Source organism: Nerophis ophidion, linkage group LG18 (genome assembly GCF_033978795.1).
Source record: "Nerophis ophidion isolate RoL-2023_Sa linkage group LG18, RoL_Noph_v1.0, whole genome shotgun sequence".
NCBI lineage: Eukaryota > Metazoa > Chordata > Actinopteri > Syngnathiformes > Syngnathidae > Nerophis > Nerophis ophidion.
The window spans coordinates 35,269,105-35,290,788 of NC_084628.1; the positions used below are offsets into that span (position 1 = coordinate 35,269,105).

The 21,684-nt window shown below is 40.5% G+C and overlaps 1 protein-coding gene across 1 annotated transcript in view; it reads left to right on the forward strand.

Annotated features, from left to right (window-relative positions):
• The window catches only part of LOC133537154 (protein Smaug homolog 2), a 64,483-nt gene that overhangs the window by 23,675 nt on the left and 19,124 nt on the right, over nt 1-21,684 (forward strand). The window contains exons 6-11 of the mRNA XM_061878054.1: nt 7,585-7,671; nt 7,856-8,129; nt 14,425-14,510; nt 18,060-18,175; nt 18,295-18,493; nt 18,603-18,729. Of these exons, the coding sequence (XP_061734038.1) occupies nt 7,585-7,671; nt 7,856-8,129; nt 14,425-14,510; nt 18,060-18,175; nt 18,295-18,493; nt 18,603-18,729 (889 nt within the window). The remainder of the gene's footprint in view (nt 1-7,584; nt 7,672-7,855; nt 8,130-14,424; nt 14,511-18,059; nt 18,176-18,294; nt 18,494-18,602; nt 18,730-21,684) is intronic.

The following is a 21,684-nucleotide window of genomic DNA, read 5'->3' on the forward strand; positions in this document are numbered from 1 at the left end:
GTTTGTCCAGATGATTTTTGGCATACTGGAGTCTATTTTACTTGTGTCTGGTAGTCAGAAGTGGGGTGCGCCTGGGAGTTCTGGCATGGAGGCCTTCATTTCGTATTGCGCGCCTTATTGTCTGGGACGAAACCTGCGTTCCCCCCTCTGCAATGTCCTGTTGTAGTTCCTCAGCTGTTACCCGGGGGTTTTTCACCACTGTACACTTCAGATACCGGACAGCAGTTGCACACAGCATCCTCTTTCTACCACGCCCAGGTAGTGTTTCCACTGTGCCTTTAGCTTTAAACTTGCCAATTATACTCCCAACTGTGTCCCTTGGAATGTGTAATGTCTTTGCTATTTTCTTATATCCATATCCTTTCTTATGAAGAAAAATGACCTCCTCTCTTGACTTCTTTGACCACTCCCTGGACTTCACCATGTTGCAAATACACCATTGACCATCTACAAGAAGCTGAGTGTCACAGTCTTTTTCAATCAGTTTAATTGTTGCTCATTATGGTTCTAATCACATCTACAGGTGTTTTCAACACCTGATTGATCAAATTCTGTTCTTAAGAGTTATGATCTTCAAGGGGTTGAATAATTTTGTCAATGAGATATTAAGAGAAATGACACTGTTTGGTATGTTACAAAATATAATGTTGTAATTCAAGTTGCATTTGTCTATTTAATGCATCTTTGTTTGATATGACTATAAACACTTGCTAATACACCAAAATTGTGTGGGGGTTGAATAATTTTGATCACAACTGTACATTACGGAATCATGGTACATTCAAAACACTTCTTTGTTGTCTATATCAGGTGTCCCCAACCTTTTTTGAACAAGGAACCAGTTTAATATGCGTATTATTTTCACAGACCAGCCTTTCAACATGTGGCAGATAAATACAGCAAAAGTAAGTGCATGAAAAATACAGCTTACCATTTTGTGGTATTTGCGGGAGCCCTGGCTTTCTTCCCTTTGCAAAAAACCTCTCCAAAGACTTCAGTTTTTTTTTTAACTGATTATTTCTAGCTTGTCGGCTTATTTTTTGGCTGACATATCTGACATCGTCGAGGACAAGAGCAGTGATAAATAATACAACTAGATATACTCGCCATTATTTCCAAGGGATTTCTATAGATTTATATTTCTATGGATTTCTATTTTAAAGGTTTTGTGTTTATATTTTGTGCATTATTCCACAGATAGATACAGTTATGTATGTTCTTTTGGTGCAATTTTGAAAAATACAGCTTACCATTTTGTGGTATTAGCGGGAGCCCTGGCTTTCTTCCCTTTGCAAAAAACCTCTCCAAAGACTTCTTTTTTTTTTTTAACTGATTATTTCTAGCTTGTCTGCTTATTTTTTGGCTGACATATCTGACATCGTCGAGGACAAGAGCAGTGATAAATAATACAACTAGATATGCTTGCCATTATTTCCAAGGGATTTTTATAAATTTATATTTCTATGGATTTCTATTTTAAAGGTTTTGTGTTTATATTTTGTGCATTATTCCACAGATAGATACAGTTATGTATGTTTTTTTGGTGCAATTTTCCATTCGTCAACACATCTGTCAATGCTACTTACATGTGCAGTAGGGCTATGTGCAATAATAGCAGAACTTTTACTTAGTAGGCGTAGGGATATGAGTATTTTCTTCCTTTAGCACACTTATTTTATGCCACAATTTAACACATTTGCACTTGTCCTTCCTCATTATGCACTTGACCTACTGTGTTATGGTGACTTTATTCTTAATCTGTCCTGAGAGGAGGTCATGCAGCAAGCTACTGTTTTATATGGGTCTTCATTTTATTTTATTTTTCGTATTATACCCGAGTATCTTATTGTACTGCGTATGTCTGATGTTGGTGCTGTCTAACTTAAAGCCTATTATGATGTTTTTGTACATTTGTGGTCTACATTAACATGCAATGGTGTTTTTGATCAAGATTCCGCATTGATTATGTTTTACAGACTCTCTTCAAACCATTTTCTGATGCCGTTTTGAGGGTGGTCTTATTTACATGCGTGCATCTTCTCCCCAACAGCCATTTTGTAGTTTACAGCGTCTCAAAATCGAGTGTACTGTCAGATACAGTCACGAAAATAAGTATTTGAACACCCTGCTATTTTGCAAGTTCTCCTTGGAGGGGCCTGAAATTTTCACGGTAGGTGCATGTCCACTGTATGAGAGATAACCTGAAAAGAAAACTCCAGAAATCACAATCAATGATTTTTTAACAATATATTCATGTGATACAGCTGAATATAAGTATTTGAACACCTGTCTATCAGCTAGAATTCTGACCCTCAAACACCTGTTAGTCCGCCTTTGAAAGTCCTCATCCACTCCACTGTATTATCCTGAATCAGATGCACCTGTGTGAGGTCGTTAGCTGCATAAAGACACCTGTCCACCCAATACAATCAGTACGACCCAAACATTCAGCATGGCTAAGAGCAAAGAGCCGTCCAAAGACACCAGAGACAAAATTGTACAACTCTGCAAGGATGGAAAGGGCTCTGGAGAAATTGCCAAGCAGTTTGGTGAAAAAAGGTCCACTGTTGGAGCATTCATTAGAAAATGGAAGAAGCTAAACATGACGGTCAATCTCAATGGGAGTGGAGCCCCATGCAAGATATCACCTGGTGGGGTCTCAATGATGCTAAGAAATGTGAGGAATCCGCCCAGGACTACACGGCAGGACTTGGTCACTGACCTGAAAAGAGCTGGGACCACTGTTTCCATGGTCACTGTTGGTAATACACTAAGACGTCATGGTTTGAAATCATGCATGGCACGGAAGGTTCCCTTGCTTAAACCAGCACACGTTATGGCCCGTCTTCAGTTTGCCAATGACCATTTGGATGATCCAGAGGAGTCATGGGAGAAAGTTTTGTGGACAGATGACACCAAAATTGACCTTTTGGGTCATAATTCCACTCTGCGTGTTTGGAGGAAGAAAAATGATGTGTGCCATCCCAAGAACACCATCCCTACTGTGAAGGATGGGGGTGGTAGCATCATGCTTTGGGGGTGTTTTTCTGCTCATGGGACAGGACGACTGTACTGTATTAATGAGAGGATGACTGCAGCCATGTATTGTGAGATATTGGCCAAAAACCTCCTTCCCTCAGTCAGATTATTGAAGATGAGTCGTGGCTGGATCTTCCAACATGACAATGACCCAAAGCACACAGCCAGGAAAAACAAAAAGTGGCTTTGTAAGAACCATATCAAGGTTCCGGAGTGGCCAAGCCAGTCTCCAGACCTAAATCCAATTGAAAATCTTTGGAGGGAGCTGAAAGTCTGTGTTACTTAGCGACAGCTCAGAAACCTGACTGATCTAGAGAAGATCTGTGTGAAGGAGTGGGCCAAAATCCCTCCTGCAGTCTGTGCAAACCTTGTGAAGAACTATAGGACACGTTTGACCTCTGTAATTGCAAACAAAAGCTACTCTACCAAATATTAATGTTAGTGTTCAAATACTTATTTCAGCTTTATCACACAAATAAATTGTTTAAAAAATCATAGATTGTGATTTCTGGATTTTTCTTTTTAGGTTATCTCTCATACAGTGGACATGCACCTACCGTGAAAATTTCAGACCACTCCATGACTTCATAAATTAGAGAACTTGCAAAATTGCAGGATGTGCAAATACTTATTTTCTTCACTGTATAAGGTCAGAAGAATATGCTACTTTTTATTATAAATGGTAACAGTGAAGGCTGCATGTTACGGATGTAATACTATCAAAATCTCACGGTACGATATTATCACGGTATTAAGGCCACGGTACGATATTATTGCGGTATATTTTTGGTAAAGCACATCATCACACTGTTTACAGAACACAAAATTAGGCTGTAAACGTCTCCTGCGTGGTGGGTTATCCTGGGACCGACAGAACCTTTGTGTGCCCGGGATACAGGGTTGAGCAAGTCTTTTATTTTCATATTTTGTGTCGTTCAGGTCTGTGTCGACATCGGCCTCCTTCTCTTTGTGTGGGTTTTTCTCTTCTCACATACGCCCCTCCTCTCATGGCCTCGGACGCTGCTGATAAAGGCGACAGGCGATTAGATAATTAGTCCCAGCTGGGCAATCTACTCACATGTCAGCTAGGCTTCAAAGTCGGGCCATACACATTCCCTTCCCGCAGGAGACGCGCCGACAACGCCCCCGTCAATCAAACATGGTGGAGGTCCACTGATGTTTTGGGGTTGCTTTGCTGCTTCTGGTAACGGATGCCTTGACTGTGTGCACGGCATCAAGAAATCTGAGGACTACCAACAAATTTTGGGGCATAATGTAGGGCCCGGAGTCAGAAATCTGTGTCTCTGTCAGAGATCATGGGTCTTCCAGCTGGACAACGACCAAAGCATACTTCAAAAAGCACACAAAAATAGCCTAAGACAAAACCATGGAAAGTTCTGAAGTGGCCATCAGTGAGTCCAAATCTAAATCTGATAGACTTAGACTTCTTTTTTATTGTCATTCAAATTTGAACTTTACAGTACATATACGAACAAAATTTTGTTGCATTAGCTCATGGTAGTGCAGGTTAGAGGAGCAATAAGGTGCAGATAATGATTTCCGGGCGCAGCCACTGCTGCTGCTCACTGCTCCTCTTGCCTCCCAGGGAGGCTCAAGGGTGATGGGTCAAATGCATAACATAATTTCGTCACACATAGTGTGTGTGTGACAATCACTGGAACTTTAACTTAATATAAATAAATAGATTACTGTACAGATAAATATATTGCTCTTTTTCATATGCATCCATGTTTATGGATGTATGTTATGTTGTCTTTATATTCCTACGAGTTAATCAATTTTTGGGGGAATTTGAGGGGATTATTATAATGTGTTCAAGAGTATAATGGCCTGAGGGAAGAAGCTGTTGCAGAACCTGGAGGTTCTGCTCCGGAGGTTGCGGAACCTTTTTGTAGAGTCCAGCAGTGAAAACATTCCTTGTTTGGGGTGGGAGGAGTCTGTGGAGAGATCTAAAAACAGCAGTTTGTGAGAGAACTAAAGCAGTTTGAAAAAGAAGAGTCGTCCAAAATTTCAGGAGCAAGGTGTAAGAAATAATGCACAAAAACATAAAAATAGCAATGAGCAAATTCAGAGCCAGGAATATCTCTAATGCAACTAAAACAATAATATATATTAAGTAATAGTACATAAAAATTAAGGCTCATTGAGTCACAATAACTTAACAGCACCATAGGCTCAGTAGGCATTGATTGATTGATTGGTTGATTGATTGATTGATTGAAACTTGTATTAATAGATTGCATATTACAGTACATATTCTGTACAATTTACCACTAAATGATAACACCCCAATAAGTTTTTCAACGTTTATCAATTACTTAATAAATCACCAAGTCGAGGTGATCTACCTCATATATACATATACATACACATACATATCATTTATATATATATATATATATATATATATAATTTATATTTTTTTATTTTGCCGTTTTTGTTGACATGTTAAAGGTGTTTTAATGAATATACATGCATGTTTTCCACATAGATTCCTATCTTTCATGAAGACAAGAATATAAGTTGGTGTATTACCTGATTCTGATGACTTGCATTGATTGGAATCAGACGTCCACATTTTCAAATGGAGGGGAAAAAAAGTTCCTCTTTTCTGTCTAATACCACATGAAAGTCGTTGGTTTTTGGCATCTTATTTGTCCAGCTTCCACATTCGTTTTTATACACTTTACAAGAAATACATTGGCGGCAAACTCCGTAGCTTGCTAGCGTGTTTGCGCTGGCTTTCTGAGACTCTTATTTTGTTAGCGCAGGTGCGATGGAGCGGCACTTTTATTGTGAAGACAGGAACTGTGCGATCAGTCTTTAGGCTTTTGATGGGAAGTACGGTTGAAATAAAAAGTGTCTTTTTTCCTTTACACTTTTGATTGATTGACTGAAACTTGTATTAGTAGATTGCACAGTACAATACACATTCCGCACAATTGACCACTAAATGGTAACACCCGAATAAGTTTTTCAACTTGTTTAAGTCGGGTCATGTGACCGCCTGGCTCTGTTTGATTGGTCCAACGTCACCAGTGACTGCATGTGATTGGTGAAACGCATGCACGCGTATCCTACGTTGAAGCTCTGTCATAAACCAAAACAAACATTATCAGATCAATAAACAAAAGTAGCGAGTAGCGAGCCGAATGTAGATAAATGGAGCGGAGTAAAAGTAGCATTTCTTCTCTATAAATATACTCAAGTAAAAGTAAAAGTATGTTGCATAAAAACTATTCCTAGAAGTACAATTTATCCCAAAAGTTACTCAAGTAAATGTAACGGAGTAAATGTAGCGCGTAACTACCCACCTCTGTATATAGCCTATACATATTTGAGTTTACATATTGTATTAATTAATTACGTATATACAAAAAGTGTTCTGTGATCTGACGAGTCGACATTTCAAATTGTTTTTGGAAATATTCGACCAAAGGGGAAGCAAACCATCCAGACTGTTATCAACGCAAAGTTCAAAAGCCACCGTCTGTCATGGTATGGAGGTGCATTAGTGCCCAAGGCATGGGTAATTTACACATCTGTGAAGGCACCAATAATGCTGAAAGGTACATACAGGTTTTGGAACAACTTATACTGCCATCCAAGCGCCGTCTTTTTCATGGACGCCCCTGCTTATTTCAACAAGACAATGCCAAGCCACATTCAGTACGTGTTACAACAATGTGGCTTTGTAAAAAAAGAATGCAGGTACTTTCCTGGCCCGCCAACAGTCCAGTCCTGTCTCCCATCGAAAATGTGTGGCGCATTATGAAGCGTAAAATACAACAGCGGAGACCCCGGACTGTTGAACGATTGAAACTCTAGATAAAACAAGAATGGGAAAGAATTCCACTTTCAAAGCTTCAACAATTAGTTTCCTCAGTTCCCAAATGTTTATTGAGTGTTGTTAAAAGAAAAAGGTGATGTAACACAGTGGTGAACATGCCCTTTCCCAACTACTTTGGCACTTGTTGCAGCCATGAAATTCTAAGTTAATTATTATTTGCAAAGTTTATGAGTTTGAACATCAAATATTTTGTTTTTGTAGTGCATTCAACTGAATATGGGTTGAAAATTATTTGCAAATCATTGTATTCCGTTTATATTTACATCTAACACAATTTCCCAACTCATATGGAAACGGGGTTTTTACAATGGTGACAGTTTGACCCCGGAAACGATTATTTACTACCTCCATTATTTCCTCTTGGCTAACCTGTTTCAAAATTTAAGCAGAACTGACTTGAAGGGAATGTGTTTGACCTTTAGGTTCCACTCGATTCCTCTTTTTCTCATTTATGGTAAACACCATGGTCTTTAAACTTGACAATACATCACCTGTAAATGAGGCGTGAAATTAAACGACTCACCCATCAGTCGTAGAGAGCCCATCACACCATTACAGTCGCTTGATTTGGTCGTTGTCCCTTGGCTTTAATGAAATTATGTAAAAATGTATAAATGTTCACACAAGAAACTACATTTGCTTTTTATAAACTCTTGGTATCAATTTCCTTTAAGAACGTCACGAAGGGAGCACGCCATAAAATTGCCTTGAGCATCCAAAAACTGCGTGAGAGGCAGAGTGTGCTCAAGTCTCTGGAAAAGGTAAGTCACACTTTCCCTAATTAAAAAAATAATACAAGAACCACACTGTTCACTAAGTAGCAATCATGTGACACATAATTTGGTGCAAGGAAATCCCTTGCTTGTTGGCAAGGGCTATTGCTGCTTGGGTTGTACATATTTATCTTGGACCGTTATGGCAGACTAACCTCCAGATATTTTACAGGACATTTTAGAAGGAGGAAACCTGCGTAACGCCCTGCAGGAGTTGCAGCAAATCATCATCACCCCCATCAAAGCGTATAGCACACAGAGCGCAACACAGACCCCCCAGGACCCGCTCAGTTCTCCTTCAGAAGCCACAAAGTCGGCGGCGGATAAAGAAGTGGCTCCGGAGGGCTTCCATTCCCAAAACACGCCTCCCTGTGATGGAGACTCATCGGCGACACCCATCCCAGATGGCGACATTGCCGGACAGTTCACCCGGGTCATGGGCAAGGGTAAGTGCCACCTCTTGTTGATTCTCAATTTCCATCCATCCATTTCCTACCGCTTATTCCCTTTTGGGGTCGCGGGGGGGTGCTGGCGCCTATCTCAGCTACAATCGGGCGGAAGGCGGGGTACACCCTGGACAAGTCGCCACCTCATCGCAGGGCCAACACAGATAGACAGACAACATTCACACTCACATTCAAACACTAGGGCCAATTTAGTGTTGCCAATCAACCTATCCCCAGGTGCATGTCTTTGGAAGTGGGTAGGAAGCCGGAGTACCCGGAGGGAACCCACGCATTCACGGGGAGAACATGCAAACTCCACACAGAAAGATCCCGAGCCTGGATTTGAACCCAGGACTGCAGGAACTTCGTATTGTGAGGCAGATGCAATAACCCCTCTTCCACCGTGAACCCCTGATTCTCAATATGTACAATGAAACACATTTGGTATAATGATGAATGATAATAATAGATTAAATGGATATAGTGCTTTTTAGACACACAGGGAATTTTACAGTGAGAGCTAAGAACCCATCATTCATGTACTCCATATTCACACGTTGAAAGTGGTAAGCTACATTTGTAGCCACAAATGGGTAGAGCCTATGGCATGGGTGTCAAACTCATTTTAGTTTCTCACATGGAGAACATTCTACTCCCAAGTGGGCCGGACTGGTAAGCTCACGGCTCAATAACTTAAAAATAAAGACAACCTCAGATTGTTTTCTTTGTTTAGAAGTAGAACAAGCACATTCTGAAATTGTACAAATCATAATGTTGTGGGTTTAAATTTTACAACTACCTGTTGCAGTCAATAGTATATATACTTTATTTGTCGTTATTTATATTTTCTGAGTAAATGAAGAGGCCGGCATGGCGTAGTGGGTAGAGCGGCCGTGCCAGAAACCTGAGGGTTGCAGGTTCGCTTCCCACCTATTGACATCCAAATCGCTGCCGTTGTGTCCTTGGGCAGGACACTTCACCCTTGCCCCCGGTGCCGCTCACACTGGTGAATGAATGATGAATGAATGATTGGTGGTGGTCTGAGGGGCCGTAGGCGCAAACTGGCAGCCACGCTTCCGTCAGTCTACCCCAGGGCAGCTGTGGCTACAGATGTAGCTTACCACCACCAGGTGTGAATGAATGATGGGTTCCCACTTCTCTGTGAGCGCTTTGAGTATCTAACAATAGAAAAGCGCGATATAAATCTAATCCATTATTATTATTATTATAATGTTCAGAAGTCAACTCTTTGGTGTTAATGTTCGATCTATTCAGATTGAAAAATTATATCAAAATCAGAATATTGTATGTTATTTATTAGAGATGTCCGATAATATCGGCCGATAAATGCTGAAAAATATGATATCAGAAATGATCACTATCGGTTTCAAGGTTATCGGTATCGGTTTTAATAAATGTAAAATTTATGAATTTTTAAATCGCTGAATTGTACACGGACATACGGAGAAGAACAGAGCGCCAATAAACCTTAAAGGCACTGCCTTTGCGTGCCGGCCCAATCACATAATATCTCCGGTTTTTCACGCACACATGTGAATACAAGGCATACTTGGTCTACAGCTATACAGGTCACACTGAGGGTGGCCGTATAAACAACTTTAATCTGTTAAACACTGCATCACACTGTGAACCCACACCAAACAAGAATGACAAACACTTTTCGGGAGAACCTCCGCACCGTAACACAACATAAACAGAAGAGAACAAATACCCGGAACCCCTTGCAGCATTAACTCTTCCGGGACGCTACAATATACACCCCCGCTACCCCTTACCCCTCCACCTCACCTCCGCCCACCTCCACCTCAACCCCGCCCACCTCAAACTCCTTACGCCAAGGAGAGCATGTCCCAAATTCCAAGCTGCTGTTTTGAGGCATGTTAAAAAACAATAATGCACTTTGTGACTGCAATAATAAATATGGCAGTGCCACGTTGGCATTTTTTACCATAACATGAGTTGATTTGTATTGGAAAACCTTGTTACATTGTTTAATGCATCCAGCGGGGCATCACAACAAAATGAGGCATAATAATGTGTTAATTCCACGACCGTATATATCGGTAGCGGTTGATATTGGTATCGGTAATTAAGAGTTGGACAACATCGGAATATCGGATATTGGCAAAAAAGCCATAATCGGACATCTCTATTATTTATGTAGTTTATAATTTTCCGTGACTGATGTACTAATATCAATAGGAATGACGTTTGTTAAGAGATTATCGATTTCGATGCCATTATCGAATCCTTTTATCGAACCGAATCCTTATCGATTCTCTTATCGATTCCCGGTAGGTTGTTATATATGGAAAAATACGCACAATACTTGGATCAAGAAAAGCTCACTTTAATTTTTTAAGGAAAAAAATAAAAATAAATGTTGACTGTTGTTACCCCCCAAAAAATAAAATTAAATAAATAAATATTGACTGATAGTGCCCCTTTAAGTGGGCCACTTAAGAAAAATATGTGCATGAATTTGTATTGTTTATTATTATTATATTATTTACATTTGAAAAAAATCTCAGAGTAATGGGGTTTTCTTTTTGCTCAATTACATGTCAGCAAAATACAATTATTAACCTACTTGTGTTCGTCTGTGTTCACCAAGTTGAAGGTGAGGAGATTTTTTGCCATCATTCTCGTGAGCTTGCGAGTAATGTTGTTACTCTCCTCCTCACTTACCTCGCTACGGTAAATGGGTTAACGCTCTATGCTACAGAGCAAACACTGCCCTGGTCACTCTGGCTGTCATGAATGTCATCGTCTAAAATAAGAAAACGTTAACATTATCTTAATTCACATCTTGCAAGCACTACTTTATTAGACAGAGCTGTAAACTCTGGCTACAAGATACGGTTAACGTTATCAGACACTTACAAAAAGGGTAACGTTAACGATACCGTTATCCACCGACTATGCTAAGGTAATGTTAGTCTACCTAACATTACTGCAGTCCTGGTTGACATAAGAGGTAACGTTATTTTAGCCGGAAGGCTAAAAGTGAGCAGATATGGAAATTAACCGGCAACAGTTAACGTTAGTTACTCACCGGCACTATCACTGGGACTGCAGGTTGAAGCAGACAAAGAGGGGCGTGCTTCGTCATCTCTGTCCCTGCTTCTCCACGACACGTTTCTCTAACCTTCAGGTTATGTACGGCCTGAACATGTTTGTCGTACCGCTACCCTTACAGGAACGCAAAGCCTGGCAATAATTGCAGATAGCCGTTTCCTCTGTGTATTTCTTAGTAAAGTGAAGCCATGCCTTGGAGCGTTTTTTTCCGGTCCATTGTTGTTGCTGCTTCTGTATCCGCCGCCGAATGACTGAGCTACGTCATTTCCTGTGACACGGGATTCGAATAAAGAACCAAATATTTTTCTTTACTATAGTGTCTTCGATAACGGAAACCGTTTTTCAAAAAAGGATTCGAATCCATGGAATCGGTTCCTTTCTTATCGAACAATCGGGAGAACTGGTTTTCGAACATCATCCCTAAACTTCATGTGGTTAATTTTGTACATATGTAGCATCATCTACAAAGATACAAAGAATTACTATCGCGACATCCAGTGGACACATTTAGAACAGCTGTTTCTTTCATTCCAAAATTTGCAAACTCATCCCGCGAGCCGGATAAAACCTGTTCGCGGGCCTGATCCTTACGTTTGACACCACCACCAGGCATTAATTTACATTCATATACCAGTGTGACACCGCCTTTCGCCCGATTGTAGCTGAGATAGGCTCCAGCAACCCAGAAGGTAATAAGTGATAGAAAATGGAATGGATGTATGTTATATTGGTTTCTGGACAGCGGCTCTACTTTCTGAGCCACGCAGACCCTAATAATACAAATGCATAATACAAACCTCGTTTCCATATGAGTTGGGAAATTGTGTTAGATGTAAATATAAACGGAATACAATGATTTGCAAATCCTTTTCAACCCATATTCAGTTGAATGCACTACAAAGACAAGATATTTGATGTTCAAACTCATAAACTTAATTTTTTTTTTGCAAATAATAATTAAGTTAGAGTTTCATGGCTGCAACATGTGCCAAAGTAGTTGGGAAAGGGCATGTTCACCACTTTGTTACATCACCTTTTCATTTAACAACACTCAATAAACGTTTGGGAACTGAGGAAACTAATTGTTGAAGCTTTGGAAGTGGAATTCTTTCCCATTCTTGTTTTATGTAGAGCTTCAGTCGTTCAACAGTGCGGGGTCTCCGCTGTTGTACTTTACGCTTCATAATGCGCCACACATTTTCAATGGGAGACAAGTCTGGACTGCAGGCGGGCCTGGAAAGTACCAGCACTCTTTTTTTTAACGAAGCCACGCTGTTGTAACCCATGCTAAATGTGGCCTGGCATTGTCTTGCTGAAATAAGCATGGGCGTTCATGAAAAAGTCGGTGCTTAGATGGCAGCTTATGTTGTTCCAAAACCTGTATGTACCTTTCAGCATTGTGAAGTGAAGTGAATTATATTTATATTGCGCTTTTCTCAAGTGACTCAAAGCGCTTTTACATTGTGAAACCCAATATCTAAGTTACATTTAAACCAGTGGGGGTGGCACTGGGAGCAGGTGGGTAAAGTGTCTTGCCCAAGGACACAACCGCAGGGACTGGGATGGTGGAAGCGGGGATCAAACTTGCAACCCTCAAGTTGCTGGCACGGCCGCTCTACCAACCGAGCTATACTGCATCAATGGTGCCTTCACATAAGTGTAAGTTACCCATGCCTTGGGCACCAATGCACCCCCATACCATCACAGATGCTGACTTTTGAACTTTGCGTCGATAACAGTCTGGATGGTTCGCTTCCCCTTTGGTCCGAATGACACAATGTCGAATATTTCCAAACACAATTTGAAATGTGGACTCGTCTGACCACAGAACACTTTTCCATTTTGCATCAGTCCATTTTAAATGATCTCGGGCCCAGAGAAGCTGGCGGCGTTTCTGGATGTTGTAGATAAATGGCTTTGGCTTTGCATAGTAGAGCTTTAACTTGCACTTAGAGATGTAGCGACAAACTGTATTTAGTGACAGTGGTTTTCTGAAGTATTCCTGAGCCCATGTGGTGATATCCTTTAGAGATTGATGTCGGTTTTTGATACAGTGCCGTCTGATGGATCGAAGGTCACGGTCATTCAATGTTATTTTCCGGCCATGCCGCTTACAAGGAGTGATTTCTCCTGATTTTCCGAACCTTATGATGATATTATGGACCGTAAATGTTGAAACCTCTAAATTTCTTGCAATTGCACTTTTAGTAACGTTGTTCCTAAACTGTTTGACTATTTGCTCATGCAGTTGTGGACAAAGGGGTGTACCTCGCTCCATCCTTTCTTGTGAAGGACTGAGCATTTTTTGGGAAGCTGTTTTTATACCCAAGCATGGCACCCACCTGTTCCCAATTAGTCTGCACACCTGTGGGATGTTCCAAATAAGTGTTTGACGAGAATTCCTCAACTTTATCAGTATTTATTGCCACCTTTCCCAACTTCATTGTCACGTGTTGCTGGCATCAAATTCTAAAGTTAATGATTATTTGCACAAAAAAAACATGTTAATCAGATTGAACATCTAATATGTTGTCTTTGTAGCATATTCAACTGAATATGGGTTGAAAAGGATTTGCAAATCATTTTATTCCATTTATATTTACATCTAACACAATTTCCCAACTCATATGGAAACGGGGTTTGTATCTTGCCTCTTTAAGGGAGCTAAAAATAATGACAGCGCCAGTCATGGTCTTTACTATCCTTGAGGTGTCAGCTCTGTGTCCTTGTCTCACTCAATACAAATTATGCAGTAAGCGTCACCATGGCAACTCCATCCGAGCCTTTGAAATAAGATGCTGATTTGGCCCCCTTTCCTGATCTCTGCAGTATAGCACATGACTGATAGTTCTTGTTCGTCAAATTTCTATCTCGCCGTGTGAAATTCTGTTGAATATTGCGCTGCATCTCATGTCCCTTTCAATAATGGAGCCTCTCCTATTCTATACTTCATAAAAGGTATGTCTATCCCAAGCTTTAGGCTGTGATTAATTTATTTCCATCACATTAGTGTAACACAGTAACTGTTTTGCTTTTCTCCCAGGTACATTGTCATTAATTTCCCAGGAAGTGATAGCAGGGTGTTTCGTGCTTCCTTGAGTTGAATACGTTTTATAATACATTAGTTATGAAATACCCTTGTCATTGTTCTTTGCTCATTCCACTTGAACTGGCACGCCCAACATCTTTTTTACAGTGTGCACGCAGCTGCTCGTGTCCCGGCCAGACGAGGAGAATATCAGCTGTTACCTCCAGCTCATTGAGAAGTGTCTAACACACGAGGTGAGAAGGAACAATGTAACTTGCAGTTAGGGCTGGGCGATATATTGCGGGTTTGTCTCTGTGCGATATAGAAAATGACTATATCGTTATGTTCGTGTATACGGTCTCACGCAGTTGCTTTTAGGTGCGGGCATTACACTTTCTTGTCTCTTCTTATCACAGAGACTTAAACCAAGCGCACCTTCTTACATACGTCACATACGGTCACGTGTGCAACGTCACACGCTCCCGCGGAATAGAGAGGTAGCAAAATGGTAATATTAGCTGTGGTGCTACTGGTCAGGTGCGAGTGGTAATACGAGAGAAAGAAGGTGCGAATCTGGTAACAAATGGAGGAAGAATTAATTAGCAAGAAAAACAGCATGGGATCCATCGTCTGGCGGTGGTTTGGCTTCAAGCGGGAAAATGTTCAACATTTATGCGGCAAAAGCGTTGCTACAAAAAGTAGCAGCACTGCTAATGTGGCATCATTTGAAAAGTCACCCTTTAGACTCTAGCGGACGCAAACAGGAGAGAAACCCTTTGGTTGCACATTTTGCGACAAAAGGTTCACTGCCAAACATAATATCATATCCCACATGAAAACCCACATGCCGTAGGGAAAAGTACTTGTACGCTTTTACTTGTACTTCAAGTACCCCTGGGGGTATTCTAAAAATAGCGACAATTCAAAAGTCCTTTATAAATATATTTATTGAAAAATAGCAACAATTCAAAAATCCTCTATAAATATATTTATTGAATACAGTTGTGATCAAAATTATTCAACCCCACACAATTTTGGTGTTCTAGCAAGTTGGACATTTATTCCGTATTTTGTTTATAGTCATATCAAATAAAGATGTGTCAAATAGACAAATGCAACTTAAATTGTAACACTGCATTTTACAAAATACCAAAAAGGGGCATTTTTCTTAATATCTCATTGACAAAATTATTCAACCCCTTAAAGATCATAACTCTTAAGAACAGAATTCTTTTCAATCAGGTGTTGAAAACACCTGTAGATGTGATTAAAACCATAACGAGCAACAATTGAAAAAGACTGGGACACTCAGCTTCTTGTAGATGGTCAATGGTGTATTTGCAACATGGTGAAGTCCAGGGAGTTGTCAAAGAAGTCAAGAGAGGAGGTAATTTCTCTTCATAAGAAAGGATATGGATATAAGAAAATAGCAAAGACATTACACATTCCAAAAGACACAGTTGCGAGCATAATTCAAAAGTTTAAAGCTAAAGGCACAGTGGAAACACTACCTGGGCGTGGTAGAAAGAGGATGCTGTGTGCGTACAGTGGTGAAAAACCCCCGGGTAACAGCTGAGGAACTACAACAGGACATTGCAGAGGGGGGAACGCAGGTTTCGTCCCTGACAATAAGGCGCGCACTACGAGATGAAGGCCTCCATGCCAGAACTCCCAGGCACACCCGACTTCTGACTACCAGGCACAGAGAAAAATAGACTCCAGTATGCCAAAAATCATCTGGACAAACTCCAAAGGTTTTGGGAAACTGTTCTATGGAGTGATGAGACAAAGCTGGAACTCTTTGGGCCTATGAATCAACGTTATGTCTGGAGGAGAAAAAATGAAGCTAACAAAGAGAAGAACACCTTTCCTACTGTTAAGCATGGTGGGGGGTCAATCATGCTCTGGGGCTGTTTCTCTGCGTCAGGTACCGAGAATCTCCAGCGCGTTCAAGGCATTATGAATTCTATTTCCTACCAGGATATATTAGCTGCAAATGTCATGAAGTCAGTGACCAAGCTGAGGCTTGGGAGACGTTGGACCTTCCAACAGGACAACGATCCCAAGCATAGCTCCAAATCAACATCAGAGTGCTTGCAGAAGAAGGGCTGGAAGACTCTGGAGTGGCCTTCACAGTGGCCAGACCTAAATCCTCTAGAAAAGCTGTGGTGGGAGTTGAAGAAGGCATTTGCAGCACGCAAGCCCAAGAATATGAATGAACTGGAGGCCTTTGCCCAAGAGGAATGGGCTAAAATACCTGTAGATGGTTGCAAGAAGTTTGTGTCCGCTTATGTATCACCTTTGAAGGATGTCATTACTGCCAAAGGGTGTTCTACTAAGTACTAAAGATGCATGGAACTAGGGGGTTGAATCATTTTGTCACTGAGATATTAAGAAAAATGTCCTTTTTTGATATTTTGTAAAATACAGTGTTACAATTTAAGTTGCATTTGTCTACTTGACACATCTTTATTTGATATGACTATAAACAAAATACGGAATAAATGTCCAACTTGCTAAAACACCAAAATTGTGTGGGGGTTGAATCATTTTGATCAAAACTGTAATACTTCAACAAAATATGACTGTAAGTTCATAAACTGTGAAAAGAAATGCAACAATGCAATATTCAGTCTTGACAGCTAGATTTTTGTGGACATCTTTTATAAATACTGATGTTAAAGATTTCTTTTTTTGTGAAGAAATGTTTAGAATTAAATTCATGAATCCAGATGGATCTCTATTGCAATCCCCAAAGAGGGGATTTTTAAGTTGATGATTGCTTCTATCTGTAGAAATCTTTATTTATAATTGAATCAATTGTTTATTTTTCAACAAGTTTTTAGTTATATTTATATCTTTTTTTCCAAATAGTTCAAGAAAGACCAATACAAATGATCAATATTTTTGCACTGTTATACAATTTAATAAATCAGAAACTGATGACATAGTGCTGTATTTTACTTTTTTATCTCTTTTTTTCAACCAAAAATGCTTTGCTGTGATTAGGGGGTACTTGAATTAAAAAACTGTTCACAGGGGGTACATCACTGAAAAAAGGTTGAGAACCAATGCGCTAGAGAAAGAAGAGAGCTTGAAACTCCGCATGTCAACATCTCCGGCCGATGCCACAGCCAACAAAATGCCGAAGCAACTATTTCCAGATCAACACCGCATAAAAAAAAAAAGTCAAAAATAGAAGGAGATAACGTTGGCAGGAACCTATTAGACAGCTCATTTTTATAAGACAGTTGTTGAAATATGTTGTGTGACATCATGCACAAAAGTGCACCTTATTTGTTTTTAACTATTGTAGTGGCATTCTGTACAAAAACTACACTTTAATTTTGTGTTGTTTTGATATGTCATCTTCGTGACATCATGCACAAAAGTAGACTAATAGCTTGTTTTAAATTTTTTTTTTACAATCTTGCACTTTCTGTTTTGGAAATGACATGATGCCACTGCTTAATAACTGTTTAATAAATACAGTTTTGGTAAATTGACTTAGTTGTGATTTCCCTCTCTGCATAAAAGTTTAAAATGAGCATATATCAATTCAGTATGAACAAGAATGTTTTAATGTAGACACAGAATCATACTGCTGTGATTATATCCATCAAGTGTTATTTTAAGGCTTAGGAAAAATATCGAGATATATATCGTGCATCGTGGCATGGCCTAAAAATATCGAGATATTAAAAAAAGGCCATATCGCCCAGCCATACTTGCAGTGCAACAAAAAATTGTTTTGGTTTCCCCAAAATGAATGAAAGAGTGGTATTGTTCTTTCTTCTTGTAAGGCTTTCACAGAAACGCACAAGAAGCGTCTGGTATCCTGGAAACAGCAGGTCCATAAACTGCTCCGCCTCGTCCCCCGGAAAGCCATGCTGGACATGCCCGTGTACCGACAGAAAGGGTGAGCTGGGCACACGACACACCCTCAATAACATCTCCATTTTATGAAAACGACACCATTCCAGCAGTTCAACACTGGTTAATTTATTTTTTTTGTCTTGTTGTCTGTTCTTACTCCAGCTGGGCCTACGGTTCCAACTCCCTCCCCACAGCAGGCTCTGTGAGTGGAGGTGTGGGCAGACGAGGCCAGAGGCAGTTCCAGATAACCCCTCGGGGACTTCAGGCTGGGCGTATAGGACTTTTGAGTCCTGGTGGGATTGGGGGCGCCTCTCCTCGCCACACTCTCACTAACCCTTCGCTGGCAGGCCAGGGTCGACAAGTCAGTATCGCACATCAGGTTTCATTAGAATCGTGGCTACAACGGGTCTTGTTTAGTGTATGACCTGAATTAATTACCTACCTTATTTGTGAATGTATCCCTCTTTTAGAGTCTGTGGTTTGCCAACCCAGGGGGCAGTAACAGCATGCCAAGTCAAAGTCGAAGTTCTGTGCAGCGGACCCACTCACTTCCTGTCCACACCTCCCCGCAAACCATGCTCATGTTCCAGCAGCAAGGTATTATGTGAAATCTTTTATTCATTACATAAATAAAAATACCATACTACTCCGAATCCTACTTGCCAACCTTGAGACCTCCGATTTGGGGAGATGGGGGGGGTGTGGTTGGAGGGGCGGGGTAGAGGTGCAGGCAGCAAACCCCTTCCCCTTCGAGCTGTCCTGGATGAAATGCAATTATTTTCAATCATTTTGGAACTCGCGAGCGTATTTCTTCTTCTTATTCGTCTTCTCCTTCGTCTCGTTCTTGTTGTGTGTGCATTTTTGCACTTAGCTCCAAAATCCGTAGATGTCATTGTAGCGTCCCGGAAGAGTTACTGCTGCAAGGGGTTCTGGGTTTTTGTTCTGTTGTGTTTATGTCGTGTTACGGAGCGGATGTGTTTGTCATTCTTGTTTGGTGTGGGTTCACAGCGTGGCGCATATTTGTAACAGTGTTAAAATTGTTTATACGGCCACCGTTAGTGTGACATGTATGGCTGTTAGCAAGTATGCCGTGCATTCACTTGATTGTGTGCTTGAAATTAACTTTATCATTAAACCAGTTAAAAGATCATACAACGTGTAAGCATTTCTTGTCATGTAAAGACCATTGTTAAACCGCTGTTTAAACGGAGGAAAAGCGGACGCCTGGACAGTATGCAGCTATTAAGGGATGAAGGTTTCAGGTGACAGAGGACGCTAAAGGTGTGCCTTAAACAATATTTTTTTCCGGATGGAAATCGGGAGAATGGTTGCCCCAGGAGATTTTCGGGAGGGGCACTGAAATTCGTCAGTCTCCCGGGAAAATCGGGAGGGTTGGCAAGTATGCTCCAAATGCTTCAATTTGCATTTCTACTCAGTTAACAGCCCAGTCTCCTGGAGTTGCCAGATACGTGGTCTACACAAGCAAATATCCGCCGAGATCTCTAATTAGCACTGGGTCAAAAAACATGAATATTAACAACTAGGTCTGTCAGCAACCTCCTTATGTTGTTTTTTAGAAATACCACTAGATGGCAGCAGCCTCTTTTGAAGCATTGAAGTAGTGGTCAGCATCCAGCTACTTTTTCTACCACTGCAAGCACTTTAGAATTATGGTGGCTCTACAGAGCTGTGTGCCGGTGTGAAGCTCATGCTATGTCTGTCCTATTGTAACAATTACCACATCAGAAGTAATCCAAACATTGGCTCCGATGCTAATATACTTGCTAATAAAAGACCATGTGGTAAAAGTGAGCGACACAGGGATAGGCTCTCCGGTTGAAAACACACTGTTCCTGGTTATGGTTATAGTGTTAGTTTATTTCAAACATGCATCAAATTAGAATATGACGCATCACATATTTCCAGTTTCTCATTATAATGTGTCCGAAAAGCAGTAGGAAGAAGAAGAGTTGAATTAATCCTACTCCTTTTCATTTCATTGCAATTTATAACACATTTGTTTGTACTCAATCTGTAACAACTGTGAATAATTAAAGCTGCAAGCAGTGATTGACGGGAACGACTTTTGCTGGTGTTTCCTGCCTTTACCCATTCAACATATCTTTACCTTCACATTACCCACCTTCCCTGCATCCTGGGGTCAAGGTGGGGCTTCTGTCTCTCACCCATACACGCTGGTGCTTCCTGCCATCACCCAGTCAACATATCTTTACCCGCACAGTACCTACCTTCTCTGCATTGTGTGGTCACGCTGGTGCTTCCTGCTTTTAAGCGGCCATCTTGAGACGGCAGCAGCGCAGCAGCATTAGCGTAGCAGTTCTTTGAAGGCTCGTAAAATCAAAACCGGGGCAGTTAGAAAAACTCTTTGCGCAACTTTTAATCAGAAGTGTTCAATCACTTTCCTGTGCGAGTTTGAAGCCGTCACAACAAACGCGCTCAGAGGAGATAATGTTGGAAAAAAGGTGATGGGTTTTTACAAAACTTTTGTTTTGAAAGGGTAATTGCCAACTTCCTGTTGATTTTTGCTGAAGCATGTCAATTAAGGAAATGTTGGTCCAAGTGAGACCTACATAGAGGTTTTTGTTTCATGTCTCTACGACATTCCTAATGGAAGTTACAAGCAGTTTTTTCTGTGTTTTCTTCCCAGGAGCAGTTTTGTCAGTGTTTTATTCCTAGGGGGCGCTAGGGCGCAGTTTTGAGTTTTGGGTTGTTGTTGTTTTTTTAATTAGATCGCAATTTTCACCAGTCCTGATGTGTGTGTCGAGTTTGGTGAGTTTTGAAGCATTTTAAGGGGGTCAAATTAGAGTTCAAAGAGGCAAAAATGAAATTTTTTAGGAAACTTTGTTTTGAGGGGGATGTAAGTGCATGAAATGTAGGTCTAAGTTAGACCTACATAGAGGTTTTTGTTTCATGTCTCTACGACAATCCTAACGGAAGTTACAAGCAGTTTTGTCAGTGTTTTTTTGTAGGGGGCGCCAGAGCGCAATTTTAAGTTTTGGGGTTTTTTTTTTTTTTTATTAGATGGCCATTTTTGCCAGTCCTGATGTGTGTTTCAAATATGGTGAGTTTTGAAGCCTGTTAAGGGGGTCAAATTACAGCTCAAAGAGGCGGCAGAATGATAAATAATACTAATAAAACCTTAGAGATACAATAGGGTCCTCTGTCCCAAAGGGACATTCGGTATCTAAATATATACATAAAAAAGTAAGTAGGGCATGGCGATATGGCCTATTATTAACATCTCGATATTTTTTGGCCATGTCACGATACACGATATATATGTCGATATTGCCTTAGCCTTGAATGGAAACTTGATGCATATAATCACAGCTTTATGATGATTTTATGTGTCTACATTAAAACTATCTTGTTCATACTGCATTAACATATGCTCATTTTAAACTTCCATGCAGAGAGGGAAATCACAACTAAGTCAATTTACCAAAACTGCATTTATCAAACAGTTATTAAGCATTCGCACAAATATTCATGTCATTTCCAAAACAAAGTGCAAGATTGTCAGAGACATTT